Raw genomic sequence first — 22,145 nt, 5'->3', positions numbered from 1 at the left:
TAAACTGTCATGAAGAGAGTTTAGGTGAATGATGACGCTCAAAGATGTGAGGAAGAGCTTCCATTCTTAGTTTAGCTTTCTGCATAATAAATATGGTCATTCAAACAACTTTTTCGCGGACATTGTCTAAAGATTATTACGTGACTTGCAGAAAGCTGCTTACAGAAAATGATCTGCTTATTCGCAGTAGAAAAGTTGCTTTGCTGTGGGGATTGCCCTGCTCTTGCTAAGTTTCTCGTCTTTTGGTCGAGGAAGAGGTTATTTCATCCGTAACAAACTAATTCACTCGGTGTAGTTATCGCATTTTTTGATTAATTAGTCCCCTTCGTTTCATTGGCAACCACAAGGGTAGGTTGTTACCATAACTATATCTGTCATGTAATATATCAAGCATGAGACGCAGTGTTTCATCTCGTGTCGAATGCTCGATATTACTTCTCAAACAAAAGGATTTTAGAAGGAGAAATTAAGGATGCAAAAATGAGCAGTCTTGCATCGGATTTCCAAACACTTATTAAACATTAATTTCCTTTGTATTTTCTTTATGAACTATTAATGACTTTGAGAAGTCACCGTTACTAAACGATATGAACTAAAGCATCTTAAAAAACGTTTTTCTTTCCTACTCCAAAACAGCTACCCATCACGGAATTGGAAAGAGAGAAGACTAAAGGTTCATTCTACTTCAAAGTCTTGGGAAAAGAATTGATGTATAACTATTTCACTTATGAAGATGTTAAAGAATTGATCGAGGATGGTGTTATCAGGGTTGATAACAATCTGAAGGACATCCTAAAGAAAGGTGACAAATTATGCGCGAACCAAATAACACTGTGAATGGCATGCGAGGGCAGTAAATTTTGTCGACAGTGTGCCCTGGTCTGCTCCCCGCTTAGCAAAAAGAAATTGATGAGGATGACGGCCAATATGTTTAAGTCTTGCACTGTCTCTTTCCATCTCTGGTATCGTTCAAGTTGTATCCCGTAATTTTTCATTAAACAGGTCACATGACAGCGAGCTAGAGAGGGCGTTTATGGTTTGTTGGGTAGTCTACTGAACTTGACAAGTTTTTAAGTTGTCCTCGTTATTGTCTGTTGTAATGGGCCTTTTTACAGTAATGTGTGCTCAATGTCCTGGGGCCCGTTTCTCGAAAGTCCCGGTAACTTTACGGGCCCGAAATCAAATATTCAAATCGAAATATAAAGAATACGAGCGCGGGTCCTGGCTAGCAAACTACTCCATTTTGTTTCATTAACTGGCAGTTTCATCATGTTAGATGCAAAACTATTAAAACCTCGATCTTTAATGTAAACGGAGAAAGCCTACCGGGCCCGTTAATTATCGGGACTTTCGAGAAACGGGCCCCTGGCCTTTGAATAGAAGTGAGGCTGGAGGTCACCTTTATTTGTTACAACTCTTCATGGTCATGTGCAACTGGTTTTATTCTCATGCTAAAAAGCACGTGAACATGATCATTTACGTGTGAGAAACAGGCAAGTTTGTAACTTGACAAGGTCACTTTCAGCCTCGCTTCTATTCTAAAGCCAGGGAACTGAGCAACCAACTGTAAAGTGAACTGTTATAGAGTATTTCGTTCTTTCCTTCAGGCAAAAAAATGAATTTGAAAAAAGTGATGATTCCAGTGGAGATTAAGGTTGTTCAGCCGTCTTGTATGGGTATTCCTCTTAAGTTCACTCTGCAAAGTGTATTATTCATTCGCTTGAACACTACAATCAAAGCTGAAGTGGAACCCAAGTTCTTCTTTCCCCTTCCTGATCAACTGACTCTAAACGGCAAAATTAACGTCAGGTGAGAATCTAAGTACATAGAATATTCCAATAAGGATTCACTGGTCGCACATCCGCAAAATTGAATCGAGTTAGAGTTTGGAATTGTTGTCTTTTGAGAAGAAAGGAGAAAAGATAGTCAACACTGTTGTTTCTCGTTAAGGTCAGGAATCGAACCCGGGTCTCATTTGGGAGTTTAAGAAACAGCGACGACGACCGCAACAAGAAAGGTTTAGATTGGCAAAACAACAACTTTGCACGTGCATCACGCTTTTTTCTACCTTTCCTTGCCGTCGTTGTACGACTACGACGTGAAACTGCCAAATTTCACGTTTTGTAGAGGACGTGAACACAAGACAACGACTTTCTTTTTCTTTTTTTTGAACTTTGATACAGTCCTTTAGAACTCCTCTCCAAAAAAATTCGCCAACATTTGACGAATTGAACGAGATGGAATACGCGCGATAAAGTTTAAAGCAGCGCGAATTCACTTTTTAAGTCACATTTTCGTAGCCGTCGTCGTTGTTGTTGCTTAACTAAGCTCCCTATTGGCGTGATGTGACGGCTATCATCACTGCCCCACACTCACACTGACTAAGCGCTTTGTTCTCCAGTAGTCTTTTATTGATTCACTGATTATAAAACATCAGTGGAAATAGTGTTTTGTTGATATTTGCTTACTATTGCCCTATGCAGTATTCTCCACTCCACCTGGGGAAAAATGAAGATCTGCCTTCCTCAATTGGAAACAGGAAGTAAGATGAAGCTTAACGTCAATGTCACAACTGGTGTGTCCGGCAGACTGCAGTGTAAAATCAAAGATCACAGTTACACTACAGAGATAGATCTACCACAGCACCAACAGCAGATTTTATCAACAGAGTAAGTAATAATCGAATGTTCTTTAACACGGACCATTTGGATGATGTAACTCTAACAGACCTGATGCCTGCGACAGCAATCAGGTCGTAAAATTCAAACCCAACAGTCTTTGGAACAAGATTCGATTTGTTTCAAATCTCTTCGGACTCATTACGACAAGACAGGCGTGAACTGGTCAGGAGGTACCTTGGGTACCAAAAGTATCTTCTTGCGCGCGGCAGGGTCAGTGCAGAAACGGCTGCTTGCTCACTGCAAAAGCCGGTGCCACGTATCCGAAAAAAACCCCAAATGCGGCGATGTGTGAACTTTACAGATATCTCTCCTAGTTCAAAAAGCAACAGTTTCCGCATTCGTTGAAGTAAAACAATTTCTTGACTAACATTCCTATTAATTTTGCTAACCTGGATTTCAAACTTAAATCGTCAGTTGTTAACCGAGGAGTCCTTATTTTTCGAAAGATGAATTGTAACTTTTTCTTTTGATTCCATTATGATGAAGTCAGTTATTAGCACCAAGGAAGTTAATAAGTTCCTTGACTGTGGTGATGTCTCTATCTGCGTAGGAAATTTGCTTATCATCAGCGTAGGTGGACATAATGTGCTGTGGTGGATAGAATACAAGAAATCGTAGCCTGTGTCAGGCTCTCGGTCAGTGAGGACGAGCGAAGAAAAATTAGCGATCGAGCGAAAAATGGCGAGAAGAGAGAATGTGAGAGGCTGTAAGCATCTTTTAAATACCACAGTTCCTGAAAAACCGTTTGTCGTCTAAAAATGTCAAGTGCATATGTCAAATGGTGCTGTGTAGGAGGGTTTCACTTGCTCGACATATTTGCTTGACTCTGCGCGCCTGAAGCCAAATAATTAACGTATAAATGTTGAAGTAATTTGTCACAATTGACTTATCATCGCTGGGTATACCAGGAGGTGGATAACCGGAATGAGGTATTGAAAACAATGCTTACGGGCTCTGGCCCTACTCCGTGTCTCTTAAGTCCCCCACGCGGTTTTCTCGCAACTTTTCTCGATCTGCTTTCCACTCAATTTTGGAGCCTGGAAAAGGCTGTAGAGATCGTTGATAAGAATGTTAAATAGCACTGGGCCCAAGATGGACCCCTTGGGGACATTATTAATGTTACTCGGCAGTTTGAATATCTATTATTCGGACTTGCACTTACTCTATAATTCCGGTTTGATAGATAATCCTCTATCTTGCCCCTACATTTGTTCTATATTGCTTCTGTTTCAAAATGAGTCATTGGTACGGTAGATTAAAGGCCCATTCCACAGACACTAACCCTGTAACTTCTTCGTTGATTGCATTTCTTCTTTTTTCAATTTTTCAATCATATAGTACATACAGTCACTATTATTAACATGCATATTAACCTCACACTCTTTTACGATAGCAAGCAAGGCTTCACATTCTTGATGTACACCAAACCAGTAAAGGGATCAAAGGATCGGCAGTCACTGTATAGAAGCACAAAACTAGATGGATTTGAAATCGGTGAAGTGGCTCAGGTACTGTACATAGTAAATTTCAATAGACCAATTCCAATATATTAAAATTCATACTTGGCTCCAAGGCTTGGGGGAATAAAACAAAAGAAATCGTCTTGAGGCTTAATAATGAATCATACATTTTTTTGGTTTTATTCCCTCCAAGCCCCGGAGCTAAGTATGAATTTTGATATTGGAATTTTTGAATATAATAAAATGTGGATTACATTCGCTTCGTCAAAATAAGCGCCATGAACGAGAAAAACGATATTATATTGCTTTTAATCGGCCGACTTGATTTCATTGACTATACAAATTTTAACTACCAGGGACGATATACTGATGGAGAGCTGCCAAAATGTGTAGGCGAGGGCTGCGTGTTAAGTGCAGAGTCTTATCATTTAAGTCCCCCAACCCCACATGAAAAAAGAATTACAACAAGACAGAAAAGGCAATCGAATTTTTCCGATATTTCGGCGGGTAAAGGCATCCATCTACAGAGAATTTCATGAAGAAAAGGAACTTAACCAACACCTTTCTTTATTTTAGATATACACCATTAGTAATATATCGGGCAAGGATGAAGCGGTTTTTTTACCTATTGAAACTTTCAGTATTTCGTTTATTTGTTTTCTTTGATTGTAGATCGGAAGGAGACATGATCCTGGTCACCATCGCTATGCTAACTGGACCTTGAAAGCAGCAAGTGGAAAATATTTATCAGTGAATGAACAAAGCGAACTTATTTTAAGTGATCAGCCCACCATCTTCAAAGTCTTCTTCGTCGGCAGGAGCCGTGCTTTTGTCAAGCTTTACGTTTCCGGAAAAGGATTTGTAAAGGTATTATTGCCCGTTTCTTTGTAGGTGGGTAAATAAAACGAATAAGGATTAAAATTCTTTATCCAACCGTTTTAAAGTTTAGAAAAGATAAAACACTTTGTCTTTTGAGGCAAGAAAAACCTTAAGTAGAATTTCATTCATACGAGCTGCTAGTACTGAAGAATGAAGCTAGCCTTAGTTCGTATTTCGGTCGTGTTATTGGTGCTTTTGGGACCGCAACATTGTAAATAAAACAATGCCTTCTTCGTCCGTCTGTCTTAATGAGCTGCTTACCACTAATTTTTCTGGGTAATGACATTTGTGTAAAGGTCGCAGGGCTAGTGTTGTAATCGTCATTCATATTCGCCTGGGACTCTTGCTGAAGGCTAGTGTTAGCTGTATATACATCGCCCTTCTCTTATTATTTCATGACTTGAATTGCTTCCCTTGAGAAGCAGCTGGGATTAGGAGATATGTCCAAAAATGCACGCATTGGCGAAAATGGCAGAAATGGCACTTAATCGCCAAAATCGTCAAACTGTAAACAATAATTCAAATGAGATGGCAAAGGGGCCCTTTGGAAAGTGGTGATTTTGGCGAAAATGGCAGAATTGGCGCTAAATCGCCAAAATCGTCAAACTGCGAACAAAAATTCAAATGAGATGGCAAAGGGGCCCTTTGGAAAGTGGCGATTTTGGCGAAAATGGCGTATTTGGCAAAAATGGCGGAAACTGCGATTAATCGCCGAAATCGCCAAACTGTAAACAAAAATTCAAATGAGATGGCAAAGGGGCCCTTTGGAAAGTGGCAATTTTGGCGAAAACGGCAGAAATGGCGCTAAATCGCCAAAATCGTCAAACTGTAAACAAAAATTCAAATGAGATGGCAAAGGAGCCCTTTGGAAAGTGGCGATTTTGGCGAAAATGGCGTATTTGGCAAAAATGGCGGAAACTGCGATTAATCGCCGAAATCGCCAAACTGTAAACAAAATTCAAATGAGATGGCAAAGGGGCCCTTTGGAAAGTGGCGATTTTGGCGAAAATGGCGTATTTGGCAAAAATGGCGGAAACTGCGATTAATCGCCGAAATCGCCAAACTGTAAACAAAAATTCAAATGAGATGGCAAAGGGGCCCTTTGGAAAGTGGCGATTTTGGCGAAAATGGCGTATTTGGCAAAAATGGCGGAAACTGCGATTAATCGCCGAAATCGCCAAACTGTAAACAAAAATTCAAATGAGATGACAAAGGGGCCCTTTGGAAAGTGGCGATTTTGGCGAAAATGGCATATTTGGCAAAAATGGCGGAAACTGCGATTAATCGCCAAAATCGCCAAAGTGTAAAAAAAATGGCATCCAATTCAAATCGCCAGAGGCTGGCGATTTTTCGCCATTGCATGCATTTCTTTCGCCAAAATTGCCAGTCTCCAAGGGTCTGGGACGTTTATCGCTATTATCGCCAGCCCTCTGCCGATTTTTGCCAAAATCGCCAATTTCGCCAAAATCGCCATTTTCGCCGAAATCGCCAGCGTCCAAGGGGCCACTTTTGGCATCCAATTCAAATCGCCAGAGGCTGGCGATTTTTCGCCAGTTTCGCCATTTTCGCCATTGCATGCATTTCTGGACATAATTGGGGATTAGTTTAGCAGTCACTTGCTGTGATGACCATGACATCAGCCCCAAGGCTTTCTGTGTTAAACCTAAGTTTACAGCGGTGAGGGAAGCAGATGCAAAGGCGACTAGATCGTTACAGAAACGGAGATGATCGAAAGCGGAGACAGAAAGAACTAAAGATTGCGTGGTTTTTCTTTTCCTCAACTTCTGTACTGGCATTTCATATTAAACTGATCAGAAATCAGGTTTTTCCCTTCAGTCTCTTCGTCATTCGGTAGTGTAAACCTCGCTGACTACTTTTTAATCTTCAGGTTAAACCCGATTCCAAAGGCTGCCTTGAGACTGTGAAGGACAGGCGTTATCCAAAGCTATTCAAGATATCCCCAGTGAAAGGTACCCGCCATGTACGACTGGCCACAGTTGTGTTCATTCATCCTACAGACAAATCCAGGACGCCAATAGAATGGACAAAAACCACGGCGCCTATGAACACAGATGAGGTGGTGTTATTCAAGCACCTGATCGAAGACATGAAACCCGAAACAGGATATGAAGAAAAGTGGAGATATCTAAGTGATGATATTCCCAGCGGTCTGGACAGGTTCCATCCTCGACACATGAAGCTTGTCTTTATCACTCTAGTGGAAGGAAAAATTTGTTTGAGGCCTAACAAGACTGACGAAACTGTGTTTACCGTTAAACGATATCACACAAATAGCAGCGTAAGTGGCACTATCAGACTTAATATAGTTTGTTTTTCATTTTAATTTAGTTAAAGCGTGGACTTCGTAATAGTGTCTTCCAAAATACCTTATTTTGAGGGTAGTAATCCAGTCTTTTCATGGTCTACCCATCTTCGTTTACCATGGGTTGGTGTCCAAGGGGATAGGCTCGAGACAAATTCGTCTCGTCTGGATAACGAGTTCTCGGGTCCTTTTGCAGTCGTAAGTGGAGTACCTCAGGGGTCCGGTTTTACACGGGGACTTCCCTTTTTAATGATTGTATATAATGTTATTCCAGTTTCGTATATACTTTTATCCCAGTTTCGAATATAGTTTTTTTTTTATACAGGACTCATGTTGAAGGCAGTTTTTAGAACTGAAATGGTTATCCTGTTAAAATATATTATTATTATTATTATTATTTATAATGTGGTCAAGTTTGTTTACTCTAGAGAACAGAAAATGAAGTTTTTTCTTACCTCAAAGACGATAATAGCAAATTATGAATGGAAGTCATAATTGTTTCTTTTCTGGATGCAGTGGTGACCGTAGATGTCCTCGCAACAAGCAGTACTTGTCGAAAGTTGAACATTATACATTTTGCTAGACTAACATCTGCGTCTTGTTTTGAAAGAATCAACAAACTTTACCGCGATTACTCGTATTAGCAAATTTTATCACTTGTTTGCCCCCTGAAATACCACGTGAGATTTCTTTTATCCCATCAATCCTAAGGCGCCTGCAAAGATGGCGGGTATCGTGAATAAAGTTATTTTACTGTCAATCTGTGAAAGGTTTGAAGCCGGGAGTCATTTCAAAAGTAGGTTGAGTTTGATCGTCCGGGTGAACGTAGTCCTGAATAGGACAGCAACAACAACATTCCTATTCAGGACTACGTTCACCCGGATGATCAAACTCAACCTACTTTACTGTCAATGTTGGAACGCTTAAATATTCTTGCTTTAACAGGAGGTTTGTTATGGCGAGCAAATCATTGGCATGGAGGTGTGTCTGAGTGGCGAACACATTCAACCATCAGTACCTCATCCACCTGTCTTCCCATTCAGTGGTCCGACAAACTTTAACATCTCCTTAAAGCCAGGCAAAAATCCTGCCAGGGCCATTCAGTTTAAGGTAGAGTATTAAGGTTCTCCTGACACGCTTTTTCTTGATAGTGTAAGAAATCGCATCAGGTTTTTGAAGAAGGAACGTAAGGCCACCTGTAAAGACCGATAAGATTTTCCAAGACACTTGTCAAGGAAGAGTAAAGGTTTTTGGGTCCATTTAGTAAGTAATATATAGATATCACCAAGGCCAAAAGCGAAGCTCTTGTGGGATCTTTTAAGAATTGTCTTTTTAGAGAAAATTGTCTAAAAAGTCAAACAGCCAATCAGACATAAGTCTCCTTTGTTATATCAAGTTAAACACAGATTGTATATGCTTTGGACTCATAGCTAGTATGACGTTTCACATTCGTTATCATTAAGGGCTGGATATACGTACGTACAGACGGTTTTGGCAAACCAAAATTTCTTGGATGCATAGGTAACCAGATTTTATTACCCATGGTGCTCCGCTGGGAAGAGCGTGCGAAAGCTCCGCTATTATCCGCTACCCTTCCCACTGTCGGTGCAAGTGGCTTTTTTGTAACTGCGTAAGCATGTATTTTCTCACAGTTATCAATGAACGCGATCTTAAAAACGAAACTGAATGTGCTCGACTGGAAGGCAAAGTCAAAAGATGACTGAAGCCGCATTCAATCAACGTGTTAGCCTTGCTTGAAAAATAAGATGGCAATCAAGAAACAAATTTGTCCTTATCCGTTAAGGGAGCTATGTCACGATTTTTTGGTATAACTTTGAAGCACTCAAAAACGCGTAGGAATAGAAAAAAAAACCCTTAAAAAATGGTTCAGATTATTTTTCTATTATATCTCAACTAGGATGAAAAAAGAGAAGTACAAGTAGAAAAATGGAAAAATTGTACCAACTTTTTCAAGTTAAGTTCCTGTGTTGTCAAAAAATGACCAAAACCGATCATGCTTTGCTTTCCCTTTGATAAAATCATTTGATATCTTTCCTTGGAAGTTCCAAGTAGGAGGAAAGATGACTGAGAATACTTAGTTGTAATCTCAGCTCGACTTAAACCAAAAAATCACGGAAGGTCTTTTGTTTCATTTCTTGAGCAACTGAAAGTGTATCTTGTTTCAGTTTGGCAGGCGTGAACGTTATGATGATGAGTTTAAATCCTGGAAAGCAGGAATGTACTTGTTGGGCACAAAACCAGAGAAGAAGGTCGAAGCACGCATATCTTATGACGTCATTAACAAAAAATCTGACATCATCGTTGACGTTCACAATATGTTACCATGGCTCAAGAAAGTTTGCATAACCAGTCACGTGATCAAAGATGACGAAGCTTGGTTTTATTTGAAATTTGGCAAGAACTGTTCAGAGTACCAAGTACGGGTAAGTGACGAATTACTCCCACCACCACCCCCACCCCCAGCTAGCGCGTGTTTAACCAGATTCTTAGCTGAAAAGGGTCCTCGATACCTTTGTATACATACTCATGTGATGTAAAAATAATATGCGCTTAAGGTGATTCCATAGTAAAAGAACCTAACATAGATTTTAGCTAAAACTTGGTTCACTGATGTAACAAGTCAAGAAGATGATAAAAAGGTAATAAAAAGTGGGGGTCACCGTACTCGTTTTGACGTCACAATGGTGAAAAATACGGCTATTTAGGACCCTTTTACAAAAACCGCGGGCAGCGCAAAACTAGACGAAAAGGAGAGATTTTTTCGATGATGCATGTGACATCACACAGAATTTGACTTTAATGTATTGTTTATCCACTTACGTACCAGAAAAATGCCTATTAATGCCCTTGTTTTTACCTTACGCTCCAAAGTAGAATTAAATTGGACGCGCGTTTTTCGACCCGTGATGGCTCAATCCGTACAATTTAGTAAAATTGCCAAAAAACTGAACATAGATTTGTGCCAATTTTTTTTCTCATCGAAAGGAAGCACTTTCCTTATTAAAATCATGAAATAAAAAATGGGGGTCACTGTACTCGTTTTTGCGGTAGAGCTGCAGAGAGTGCGCACCAAACGCATTTTCTCCGATTTTTGAGAGAGGACTGGGGCGAGTTTCAAAATAGAATGTATGTGAAAGGGGGAAGAAAGTATTAAAAAATCCGTTTTTACAGAATTTACATCGAGATATCACATTTAGGACACAATGTGATAAAGAAAGTGTTTAAATGAAAATCAAAGTGAGTAAGCACAAGTTAAACATCCACTATCGAGGTTCTCCGAGAGGAGGTCGAACTCAGCAACACGCGTATTGCTTACGTTATGCAGATTCCCAACATATTGAGTTTCACCTCGGCAAGAAACAACAGCAAGCAAAAATTCCAATAGCGTTTCTCTTCAGTCAACTTCATTTTAATAATATTACTTCACATGCTCTTTTTTTACGGCGGCCATCTTGTTATGCGCAGTAAGAGATGCGCAGTGCAAAACTAGGGAATCACCTTAAAATCAGTTCTCGAGGGAAATAGTAAGTTTTATTTTCCCGAGAGTCCTGATTCCGAAACGTCCGGACTTGCGGGAAAACAAAAGTAGCTAGTTTCCCGAAGCATTTTTGTAGCGACACCTTCTATCTTTGAATCTCTTATACTTAAACAAATTGATTTTTATTGTGAAGCCATTGTAACACTTGTATTGCACATGTTTTCTTGATTTTCGAAATCGCGCAAGTCTATTCACGTTTAGCCGTTTGTATAGTATATAAAGGTCAACTGCAAAATGAATGAGTGATAAAAACTTTTTGGAAACATTCAAAAAGTAGCAAATATGTCTACATTATGTCCAGTCTTCAGCACATGCATAATTTATAACCTTTTTGTAGAAATTCCAATGCAATGGAAAACAAGGACCGAAAGTATACGTAGCGTAAATCATTTCCAAAGAAAATGCCTCTAAGGACAGAAATCTGATTTAGAGCGTAAACTATTGTGAGATTATTGTCACGTGATATTTATCCGATCGCCCAAAATAATATCACAATTAACAATTATTGGACGAGGTTGAGCAAAATATCATGATTTGTCAGTGTCTCGCAGATCAATTATTTGCCGAAGCCGAAGGCTGAGGCAAATAGTTGATCTGCTGATCACAATTAACAATTATTGGACGAGGTTGAGCAAAATATCATGATTTGTCAGTGGCGAGCAGATCAACTATTTGCCTCAGCCTTCGGCTTCGGCAAATAATTGATCTGCGAGACACTGACATATTACGATATTTTGAGATAACCGAGTTCAATAATCGTTTTTTCATTCAGTCACCGAGGTTGTTTTTTGATAAATATCCTCGGGAAGCTGCCATTTTCACCCAACAGCGATAGCAAAAAGGAGAAAGGGGTGGTTTCTTTTACGCATGAGCAGAATATTATTTTTACTGCCAAACACAGTTGGACGACATTGCGCATGAGCAGACCAGGCAGGCAGTCATTTGCAGGTGGTGGTCTCTTGGCCAATGAAAAGGAAGAAAGATTTGCTTCGAATGATAATTAAGGTTATTATATGTGTATTTATACATGTGTTATAATGGTGTTACAATAAAGATCAATTTGACTAAGTATAAGCAGATTCAAAGATGAAAGGTGTACGTACAAAAATACTGGGTCGAGCCACCTTAATTTTTTTTAGTAATTCTTAATCTAGTCTTGACTTTAACAATGATAAAGAAGAAAGCGCGAATCAAAGCAATTTCGGTGCTTATAAGAACACAAATTTAATTATCAAAACCGCTGAATAAATGATTTACAAGATACTCTCCATTCTCTTATGTGCATCTTTTTCCCTCACTAGCTACTGCATCTCTTTTTGGAAAGCTTCGAAAATCGTTGGGAGTTTTAGCTTCAGGCTTCACGTTTGTGTAGTTGTGTTGATTCACAAATGTGAAAACTGGCAGCGTTTTTTCCGCGTTCTTCTAACCAACCCGTGGTAGTCCCTGTTTAGTTTAACCGTGAAAGTCTGAAAATGAATATCTGAAAATGATATGTAGATTTAGCCAGAGCTGACGAAAAGCGAAGCCCCCGTTTGTGCATTTATAATTTACTTCAGACAATGAACTTGGGTTAACTTGGAACCATTGCAAAGAAATCCACAAATCTGTAATTAGGTTAGAGGAGGACCACGACCTTTGAGGATTAGAAGAAAAACATAAATTTGAGCCTGTGATCAACTAAAAGCTAGTGACTGGTCAGCGGTAAAGCAAAAAATACGTAACCTCGGTGAGTTGTCATCTGAACCTGCGATATGGTCAGGTGATTCTGGTCAGCGGATACCCTGTTTTGACAACTGTCAATTGACCATAATATGGATGTTTATTATCAAGTTATCAGGTTACAGGCTTCCATACTGGCAAGAAAATGTGACATTTAATATTGGTTGTCTTGTGGTGCGGACGGACGGGCGAACGGACGGTTACGTTATTACCAAAATTTCTCGGATGGATAGATAACCAATTTTTCTTTGCTATGGGGTTCCGCTCGCATGGATCTCCGCTATAACAACGTATCTTAATATCATGTCTCTGCAGTCGGCTTTCACCATCAAGGAGCCAGGTCGCCGGGAGGTTGAAGTTGTGACAGTCTACAATCAGTTGCCATATTCAGTGGTCAAAATTTTCTACCAACTTTTTCTGACATTTACTCGCCGATATCGGGACAGGTATTGAATGCAATTTCATTTGCTATTCCTTTATCGTATCGTTTTAACGTTAGTGAATTGTTTTAGTGCCACTGATAGCAGTCTAACATATCGCCATGGTCTGTACTGTTATAGACCATACTCCCTGAATGACGTCAAAATGTTCAAAACTTAAGTGGAAAGGCGAGTGGTTACACTGCATTGTTTTGTACATTTTATGTCGTCATTTCTATGTTCAGTAAGAGTATAGACCATTGAAAATTGCTGTAGTTTTTTTTTTTTACAATAACATTGGCAGTTTTTAACAAATTTCTTAGAAAATCGCGCAAGAAAGAGAAAAAGAGAAAAAAAAAGAGAAATTCCGCCATGGTCTGTACTGTTATCGACCATAGCTCTCGACCAATCATCGCGCGACCCTGTCATCAGAGTGTAGTTGAAATTTAGAGTTTGCTTTCATTTAGACATCACTGTGGATTTTATCTTTGATTGCATAGATGCTTTACCTGTATAGATAAAGCCAACAAGAAACTTCCCAAGGAACAGTTTTCGTATTCGCCAGGATCAGAAAAAGCATACAAATTGATGAAATTCGACCTAATTAAAAAAAAATTAGTATCCAAGTTCTTTTTGTAAAAGTTCGTAGATAAAATGTTTGAAATAACATTTCTGAATACGCTACCAATCCTAATTTTCCAGTCTCTTCCGTCTGTTGTTTGATAACCAGTTTATCTTTGAAGAACGTCAGAAGTTTTTTGCATTCCATACTCTTATGGTAAATATTTGTTGTAAAGGAGCTTAAGCAACGACGACAGTGATGAAAGCGTCTCTTAAACAATGAATTCACAGTGTTTAATATATAGATTTAGCCAGGGCTAAACACGAAGCTCTGGCCTGAAAATAAACCTATAGTTTACTCAAACAAAAAAATAATATCGTTTAATGCCAAACGGCGACGCTAACGAGAACGACAGAAAAAAAATCCTATTTAACAAAAAAAACAACAACAACAACAACAAGACTCGGCTTTGTTTTTGTTATTTTTCCTCTAAAAGTCCTGGTGGCCATGCAATTTACCGCCAAAACGCGCGGGTGCTTGAAATGTAAAATTTCACCCCGGCGTACATTTAAAGGATCTTCGGATCAACATCAAGAAGACAGAGACCATGAATGTAGGTAAACAGATTGACTTCTACATTGATGGACACAAGTTGAAGATGGTGGACCGCTTCAAATATCCTGGTAGTTATGTTACCAAAGACTGCAAGGTAGATGCAGAGATCACTGCACGCATTCAGTGCGTCATCCCTCTAATGATTTATGGTAGCGAAATCTTGACCCTGTAAAATCACCATATTACGCCCCTCAGAACCGTCCAGCAACGGCATCTGAGATCTATTCCTAACATCAGATGGGATCACTTCATCACAATTGGTCCCGGGATCTTGCTAATACCACAGATATTGAGATCACTCGTATCAGAAATAGATTACATTGGTTGTGCCATGTTGCTCGAATTCCAGATGAATGGCTAGTAAAGGCACTTAGCTATGGAGAACTGACAGAGGGTTCTAGAAGAGTTGGTCGTCCTTTTCTAAGACGTAAGGATACTTTGCAGGACATTTTGAAGCGTAGAGCAGTACTTCGCTTCTGTCATGGAGATCGCGAGAAACACTGTAGGAGACCGTGCGGGTGGCAGAGGTTAATAACAGAGGTTTACAATACGATAGACGATGACAGACGGAAGGCTAACAGGGAAAAGAGGGCGAAGTGCTATGAACGGAGAAGTGTGGGGAAATGAGCTGTTTTGGACGAACAATTAGTACTGTTACTCATCCTATAACTTTGTTTACATGAAGGGGTGGACGTACGGACGTACGGACGATTTTGCCAGAACCAAAATTTCTAGGATGCATAGATTACCCAATTTCCTACGCATGATGCTCCGCTAAAAATTCATCGCTTATATTCCATGTCGTTAAATTTGTCAAATTTTGTGGAGTTTTTCTGGAGTTTAACGCTATAAGACACTTTATCTAAGTTGAAAACAGAAAAAGAAATTCTTTTCTTGTGTTCACGTCCTCTTCAAAACGTGCAATGAGGCAGTTTCATGTCGTTGTCTTGCATCAGCGTCAAAAAAATGTAAAAAAAAAATGATGAACGTGTAAAGTTGTTGATTTGCTTATCTAAACCAACTGCTTTTTTCCGTTCTCGTTGCCTTCGTCGTTTTTTAAGCTCCCTATTAAGGGAAGTGGTCAAAACTTTTGCACAGTCAGAACCTACCACTCAAAAGACTGGTTTTGAACACATTTATTTACATTTTTCTCTACAACTTAGCTTGCAAATACTGAGTATTTAAGTCCTCGGTCCTCGCCGCTAGGGACGTTTTGGCGGGAAACGTCCTCAGTGCCAAGGAGCGAGGAAAGAAGGCTGCTTTTGCAAGCTATCTATCATCAAAAACTTCATTTGTAATACTTGGTTTTCTTTCCACAGATTAAGCGACTACCAGATCATGAAAAGTGAGAGAAACGCAGTGAAGTTCTTGGTGAAATTCAAAACTGAGCAACTTGTGGATCTGGAACTCATCATGCCATCTCGAAAGTTAATGATGAATGACGTCAGAATCAAAACTCATGGCTTCATACCACATGGCAATCCCATGATGCAGTTGGTGTCCTCACGTGAGTAGAAATCGATGATAGGCTAACCAGAAACCAGGAACGGGTTAGCTTGTCCACTTATGTGCTTTTCATGTAGTCTACACGTGATACTATCTGCTGTCTCTGGAATTAAAGCTTCAATAGAGAGGAGAAAGTGTGAAGTCAAGTTACCATTGTAGCAAAATTTCAGCAACCTTTCTTGACGGAGTGCAATCATTCACAAAAGAGTTAAACATGTGATTTTGTTTGGTTTCTTTTTCTGCAATATTTGATGCATCACGCGGGTACGGTTAGTTTAAATTCAGAAATTTTGCTACCGTGGCAACGTGACGTAGCCACTTCTCCCCTCTATAGACGTTATTAAAAAATACCATTATTACCCTTTGGTTTTTTTTAAGCATTCTTCTCAAGTTCTCTTGGTACCTACAATCGGCCTAAGAGCAGTTGTAAACAATACTTGAGCTAAATTTTTGGGTGAAAACAAAGAGTATTATGGTATTGTTGTATAAAGCCTATTAAATGATTACCAGTTCAGAAATAGTACAGACCGTACCATTAATACTATGTCTTGGAACTTAAAAAGGTCAATTGTATTGTTAATCAATTTAACAGACTTAATTTGCCCATACCTCTTATGCTATTCCCCGCTCCTTGTCGCACCCCAACCCCCTTTAAAAAGATTACTTATTTAGTTTCCTGAGGTGTTACTAGTTAAAACGCATAACGTTATGGGAAATTAAAGGTAAGTTATCAGCGTCTAATTCGCATTGCATTTGATGCATTTCCTGCCATTTTGGTTAGCGTTTGTTAAAACAAGCAAAAAGGTCCTCATTACAAATGACGGAAGCGTGGAGGTTCGGTTTAAAGCGTTGTAGTTCTGGGGCAAGTGTGACAAAATCAAACAAAGAAATTACACAAAACCTACTGAAAGGGTTGAAGCAATTCGTTTGGGAAGTTGATTGGTGAGTTACGTAAGGCCTGCCGTGACTTTAGGTGGTGATGCCCTTGGCTGAAAGACTGGAGGTCATTGTAGGCGCACATTCCATCTACCTTATGTGGCTCATTTGTTAGGAAGCACATTTTCTCTCCTCAATTTCTGCGGTAAAATACGGGGATCCTAGATCTGCAGTTTTTACGTACATCAGATGTAAAAACAGTATACTGCCTCCTTGAATGAGTTTAGTAGCTCGTCGCCTCTGCGACGCTATTCTATAAGTGACTTGTTCTATTACTAACTTTTGGATACGGCAGAACTATCATTTTTATTCCAGTGAGTCTTCATGTATGCTCTGATTCCTAACTTTTCCAAACTCAGCATGCAATGTAAGTTAGGTTATTGTTTTACTATTTCCAGCGGTGTGTACTGTGGATCACGACTCTTTCAGAACATTTGATGACGTGGAGTTCCAGTACTCGTTACCAGACAGCTGCGTACATGTGCTGACCAAGGACTGCACAAAGAACAATTCCTTTTTGGTGCTGGTGTCCAAAGAAGCGGGAAAACCTCACCAGAAAATTATTGAATTATTCGTCCAGAGGCAGAAGATACGAGTTGAATATATAAGTAACGGCAGTTATCAAATACAGGTTTGACTTGTTGTGTTTTTGAGCCCTTCTAAACTTGTTTTGAATTAATCCATGTGTTTGTACTCTAATAGATCATGAACAACGCCCAATCACAGCGCGCGTAATGTTCACCACCTTATATACACATACATACATCATACATCACCTTTATTTGAACCTCGGATTTGCAGAGTAGCTGTAGAAAGCTAAAATAATTAAATAACTAAAAATAGAGAGAGAAAAAATAAAATAAGCGGAAATACAAAACTGTGAGGAAGAAAAATTAACTACTCATTACATTATGTCCTGCACTTTTTAGGACAACCGAAGAAACATGAAGAAATACAGACTCGAGCCTCCACTGAAAAGAAAGTAGATCTTTCCCGAAAAGTCGAAAAAAAAAGTTGAAAAGTTGTCAGCTGGGGATTTTTTTGCCCCCGTTGCAATGGCTAATGGAACGTGTAAATGGAAATTAAAGTATTATGATTAAATAAATAAAATACATCGTCAGTCAGACAAGAAATGTGGAAGAAACATATCACTAGTTTACAGGAACATTAACACGAAATCCTTAAAACGATGGGCCGAAGTTTGAGGGTAAACTTTCTTTTGTTTTCAGATAAATGGAAAGATTCTGGACAAAGGAATACGAAAATTCCAGTTGAAATCCATTGCCACAATCTTGGAAGACTCAAAGAAAGAAGAAGTTCGCGTCTTGTGTGAAATCGGATTGCAGTTAGTGATTGTTCGAGGAACCAAGGTACTCATTATACAGTGTAATATAGTACAAATGTCAGCTGTTTTCAACGTCAGTTTTTTGTACATTTTTCATGTTTCCGCTTACCGTCAAGTGTGCGTTTTGTGCACTAATAAGATGCAGTTTCACCACTATATTTGTACGACTCGTGTGATTCGTGCCACTTGAAAGGCCTTCTCTCGACAAATCTGCTCTCAATTTCCAAGTGTTGCTAATGAGATGCTATTTTATTACTTGTATGACTCGCACGACGCGTAACACTACACAAATGAGCCAAATAATGTACTTCACTTAAATTCACTCAAAGTATCAAATTTGCCACTTGAACCAGTCGCACAACTTTACTACTTGTGCCAGTCGTACCTGTTGAATGTTAAATTTGACGACTCGAACAAGTGGTAATTATTGGACATGAGTGATTCTGTGATTAGAAAAGGACAAGTCATTTGCATGAAGCTGAACAGAAAGAAAATAAAAATTACAGACACTCTTTAAGTAAGGGATAGATAAAACATTGTTCTTTCCTTACCTATGTTTCCTGACTTTCCGTAACTGTTATCGGTGTATCTTTTCATTGCCATATTCGCTTGGTCAGTAAGCCATAAGTACATGTCAATGGCTTCGCACTTAGCCTCACTCTGAAACAGAGGCTTAAGGCAACTCTGAAATGGTCTAGTTGATAAACGTTACACAATTGACTAATTTTACGTTTTGTCGCCTTGTGGTTCTTCTGCTGTAAAATGTTTACAAAATACAAAACGGAAACGTATTGTAATTAGTCTCTCTCGCAAACGGGCGTTGCGTGACGAGAAAAGAACGGCTGCGAGGGAGCCTATACTGTAGTCGATGTTTTTTGTAAGCTTAATGTCTGAAAAACTAATGATGCCTCCTTACACCTTATTTTTAACAGATTGATGTTCAAGTCTCGCCGTACTTTTTCAACCGTACGTGCGGCATGTGTGGAGATTTCAATGCTGAACAGTATCTGGACCTCAAGACACCAAGAGGCCGACCTTACATCAATCCAGATAAGATCAAATATGGACACATGTGGATGGTGCCTGAATACACATGTACAAAAGGTACATTGCTTTCTTTTGTGTACTTTTGACTGTTGGACAGTGGCTGTTTTTTAATCCCTGTTACTTTGGGCTTTGTTTGAAAAAACAAGACGTTAAATAGATAGTCCGTGATAAGCTCCATAATGTGACGTAAATATAATGGGATATGACTCCGCTTGAAGAAGATGAAAGTGTTTAGTGTACCGTATAATCTCAATTAAACGCCCCGGCGTTTAATTCAAACTTGGCCTTGTGGACCGGCGTTTGTTTGAATTTGCATTTTATTCGGGCTTACTGTTACTAAAGAAAAGTTCTTACGCCTTTTTCTTGACAGCCGTGCATCTTGCCTTTATACCGTTAGTTTATTATACCACAAATAAACGAGCGTTTATTCGAGAAAATACGGTATTCACCATTTTCACATAGACCATAATGGACCTTGTCCCCCTCGCCTCCAAAAAAAAAAAAAAAAACGTGTGAACAGATATACCTTTCCAAGAGAATTCTGTCTGGTGAAAAATGAATGTTAAGCCCAGTGAACAACACCGTCGGAACAGTCACATATTAATTTGAATTCCTCTGATTCAAGCGTCGACTTTACCAGGCGATAAGAATCTTCCATGCGCGTCGTTGTTTAATCCTTGCATCGTCCTTCGCTATATGTTTGCTGGGACTTCATCTTCCAATCGGGTGATCTGCATGTCCTCTAGAAGTCAGTGTGTACGTTTTGCCGTATCTGAAAAAATAGATGATCGACTGAATTTTCTTGTTTAAGCCGGCTGTCATCTCAAGAAAGAGTTTGTTCAGATTCGCAAGGAAATCAACTCTACAAGCAACGACTGCTACCCAATCTCCCCAGTCCTCCGATGCCATGAAGAATGCGAGGCAACCAAGAGCCAGCTAACTCCCTTCCCAATGACTTGCGTGGAGACCGGAAGTTCGCAGTCGCTCAAGATATTCAAAGGTATCGAGAAGCGCACCCTGGATCTTACCGGAAGTGACGTATACTTCACTGAGAATCTCATTGAACACACTGATTGCGACTGCAGTGTTTGTGGCCAGTAAACCAGCTAGTGGAATGCCTGACTTGGACTGGAAAATGGAAAGAAAAATCAAATAGACTAATGATTATTAGGCTAATTATTATTACCGTGTGAACAGCTTTTTCGTAAATCAGTACTATCCACACTTAGCTGCTTTTAAAAATACCGTAGAATTTTGAAATAATTCCCTGTGCTTATATTTTTTGAAGGCCTTGTTTGAGGCCTAGCATTCGGAGGGGGCTTATAAACAGAATTGAAATTTGATTATCAAAATCATAGGGCTTACAACTGAATTGAAATTTGTGCCAGTAATATTTCAGTGTGAAAAGATAATCATATTGGCTCATTGTTTACAACTTCGTTACAACCTAATCTCTCTCTGACCATGTCAACTTCAAACACAAAAGCAAGCTATTGAAAATGCGATACCTTACGTATAAGCTGATGCCATACCAGTGTATACTTTATTCGGTGGTTTGTTAGTCCGGTATAACAGTTAATACTTAAGAAATCGAACGCGTGAGAACTCGGGTCGGCGCGTGTCTGTCTAAGATCGGATAAGATATTGCAGGCTATTCGCAAACAAAGCCCCCTCCCACTGAATTTTATATTCGGGGGAATTAAATTTTGAATTGTATGGTGTTGTTAAAGCACTTTAGGGATTCACGTAGAGCTTGGTGTTTACCATTCTTACTAAATTGCCAGTTTCGAATTCTTAAAATTCATACCTGGCCCTGAAGCTGATGGGATGCATACATTAATAATTCATTTCTGTTATTTTATCCCCAAGCCTCGGAGCCAACTATGAATTTTGATAATTAGAAACTGGCCTGTTACACAGTTTGCTTAGAACTTCTGTACACAGTGTCCAGAGAGGATGGTTTTGGGAAAATGCTCAATTGCCCGAGGAATTCACTGTTTTTCAGTGTGCTTGTGTTTCGTTTTAAAAGGAAGTGTCAAAAAATAAATTGTTGATTTTGCATTAGAATATATGAAACATTTATTGCCGTGTTATGTAAAGCCACCGATAGACAGTTTGTAATAAGCTCTTCCCTTTGCCACCCTTGTCCAGTGGGCAATGCTGGTCAACGTGGATCACGGATCGGTGCCGAGGAAAAAGGTCACTTAAACAACTCGCCCTCCTTGTAAGTCGGTACACTCCTCTCTCTTCTCCCGCCCCACCCCCTCTCTCTCTTTCTCTCTGCGATCCCCTACCCCCTCGAGGATTTCTGCAGACACGTATTGTTTAAAACCTTTCCACAAGAATATTTTAATAATGGATGTTTGCATTTGAGTGATTGGTTGGTGTGACTCTGCAGCACTATCTGCTATTTTCACAAGTACAAGATTCTGATTAACTTCCCACCGCCCACTCTCGTGTGGGTAATGTTTGGACAGATAATGTGGTCAAACACAACTTATTAAGTACCAGACCCGATTCAAAAGGTAAGTCAACTTTTTTGGCGATTTAGAAGCAAATTCTGTTTGTTTTCGTTGGGATTTCTCTCCACTTGAGCCAGTTAAAGATATTTTGGTGATTTAAAAGTGACCGTTCGACATTTTATAGCCAAAAAAGTGGTTTCGTTTCGCAAAGTACAGTAAGCCCTAATATTGTGATGAGCATCCCATTTCATGGCGAAGAGGGTGATTATTTTAAAGACTTCGATCGAACGCTCTGAAGTTGACGATGGTGGTGAAATCTCTGGGCATCGTTGAAGGTAAGATATGATAATAAACGTTGAACAGTAACAAAATTTGTCAATTCTCATTCAATAGTTCTGCACATGAAAATGATAACTGAAACTGAAATAATGAATTTCATGTATTTGGATTGCGGGACGAAAATTGTAGAGACGATCATCACAGTTAAATACGCAACTTATGCAGTTTCTTGGAGTATGTAGCAGTACAAACCCTAGCAAAACTCTCTAAGCGAAATCAAGCCATGTTCAATGACGAATACAAGAGTTTTCAAAAACAGGTCAAACGGATGACTTATTGAAAACTGTAGAAAT

The 22,145-nt window shown here is 39.4% G+C and overlaps 1 protein-coding gene across 1 annotated transcript in view; it reads left to right on the top strand.

Moving 5' to 3' along the window:
- The window catches only part of LOC140921246 (vitellogenin-like), a 42,068-nt gene extending 20,950 nt beyond the window's left edge, over positions 1 to 21,118 (top strand). Inside the window, exons 17-30 of the mRNA XM_073371229.1 lie at positions 637 to 802; positions 1,608 to 1,809; positions 2,484 to 2,669; positions 4,075 to 4,189; positions 4,814 to 5,008; positions 6,909 to 7,319; positions 8,289 to 8,453; positions 9,530 to 9,787; positions 12,937 to 13,067; positions 15,537 to 15,724; positions 17,058 to 17,290; positions 17,889 to 18,029; positions 18,937 to 19,108; positions 19,863 to 21,118. Of these exons, the coding sequence (XP_073227330.1) occupies positions 637 to 802; positions 1,608 to 1,809; positions 2,484 to 2,669; positions 4,075 to 4,189; positions 4,814 to 5,008; positions 6,909 to 7,319; positions 8,289 to 8,453; positions 9,530 to 9,787; positions 12,937 to 13,067; positions 15,537 to 15,724; positions 17,058 to 17,290; positions 17,889 to 18,029; positions 18,937 to 19,108; positions 19,863 to 20,152 (2,853 nt within the window). The 3' untranslated portion in view covers positions 20,153 to 21,118. The remainder of the gene's footprint in view (positions 1 to 636; positions 803 to 1,607; positions 1,810 to 2,483; positions 2,670 to 4,074; positions 4,190 to 4,813; positions 5,009 to 6,908; positions 7,320 to 8,288; positions 8,454 to 9,529; positions 9,788 to 12,936; positions 13,068 to 15,536; positions 15,725 to 17,057; positions 17,291 to 17,888; positions 18,030 to 18,936; positions 19,109 to 19,862) is intronic.
- Positions 21,119 to 22,145: the final 1,027 nt, after the last annotated feature.

This window comes from Porites lutea, chromosome 12 (assembly GCF_958299795.1).
Source record: "Porites lutea chromosome 12, jaPorLute2.1, whole genome shotgun sequence".
Lineage (NCBI taxonomy): Eukaryota > Metazoa > Cnidaria > Anthozoa > Scleractinia > Poritidae > Porites > Porites lutea.
This window is presented reverse-complemented; position numbering and strand designations above follow the sequence as displayed.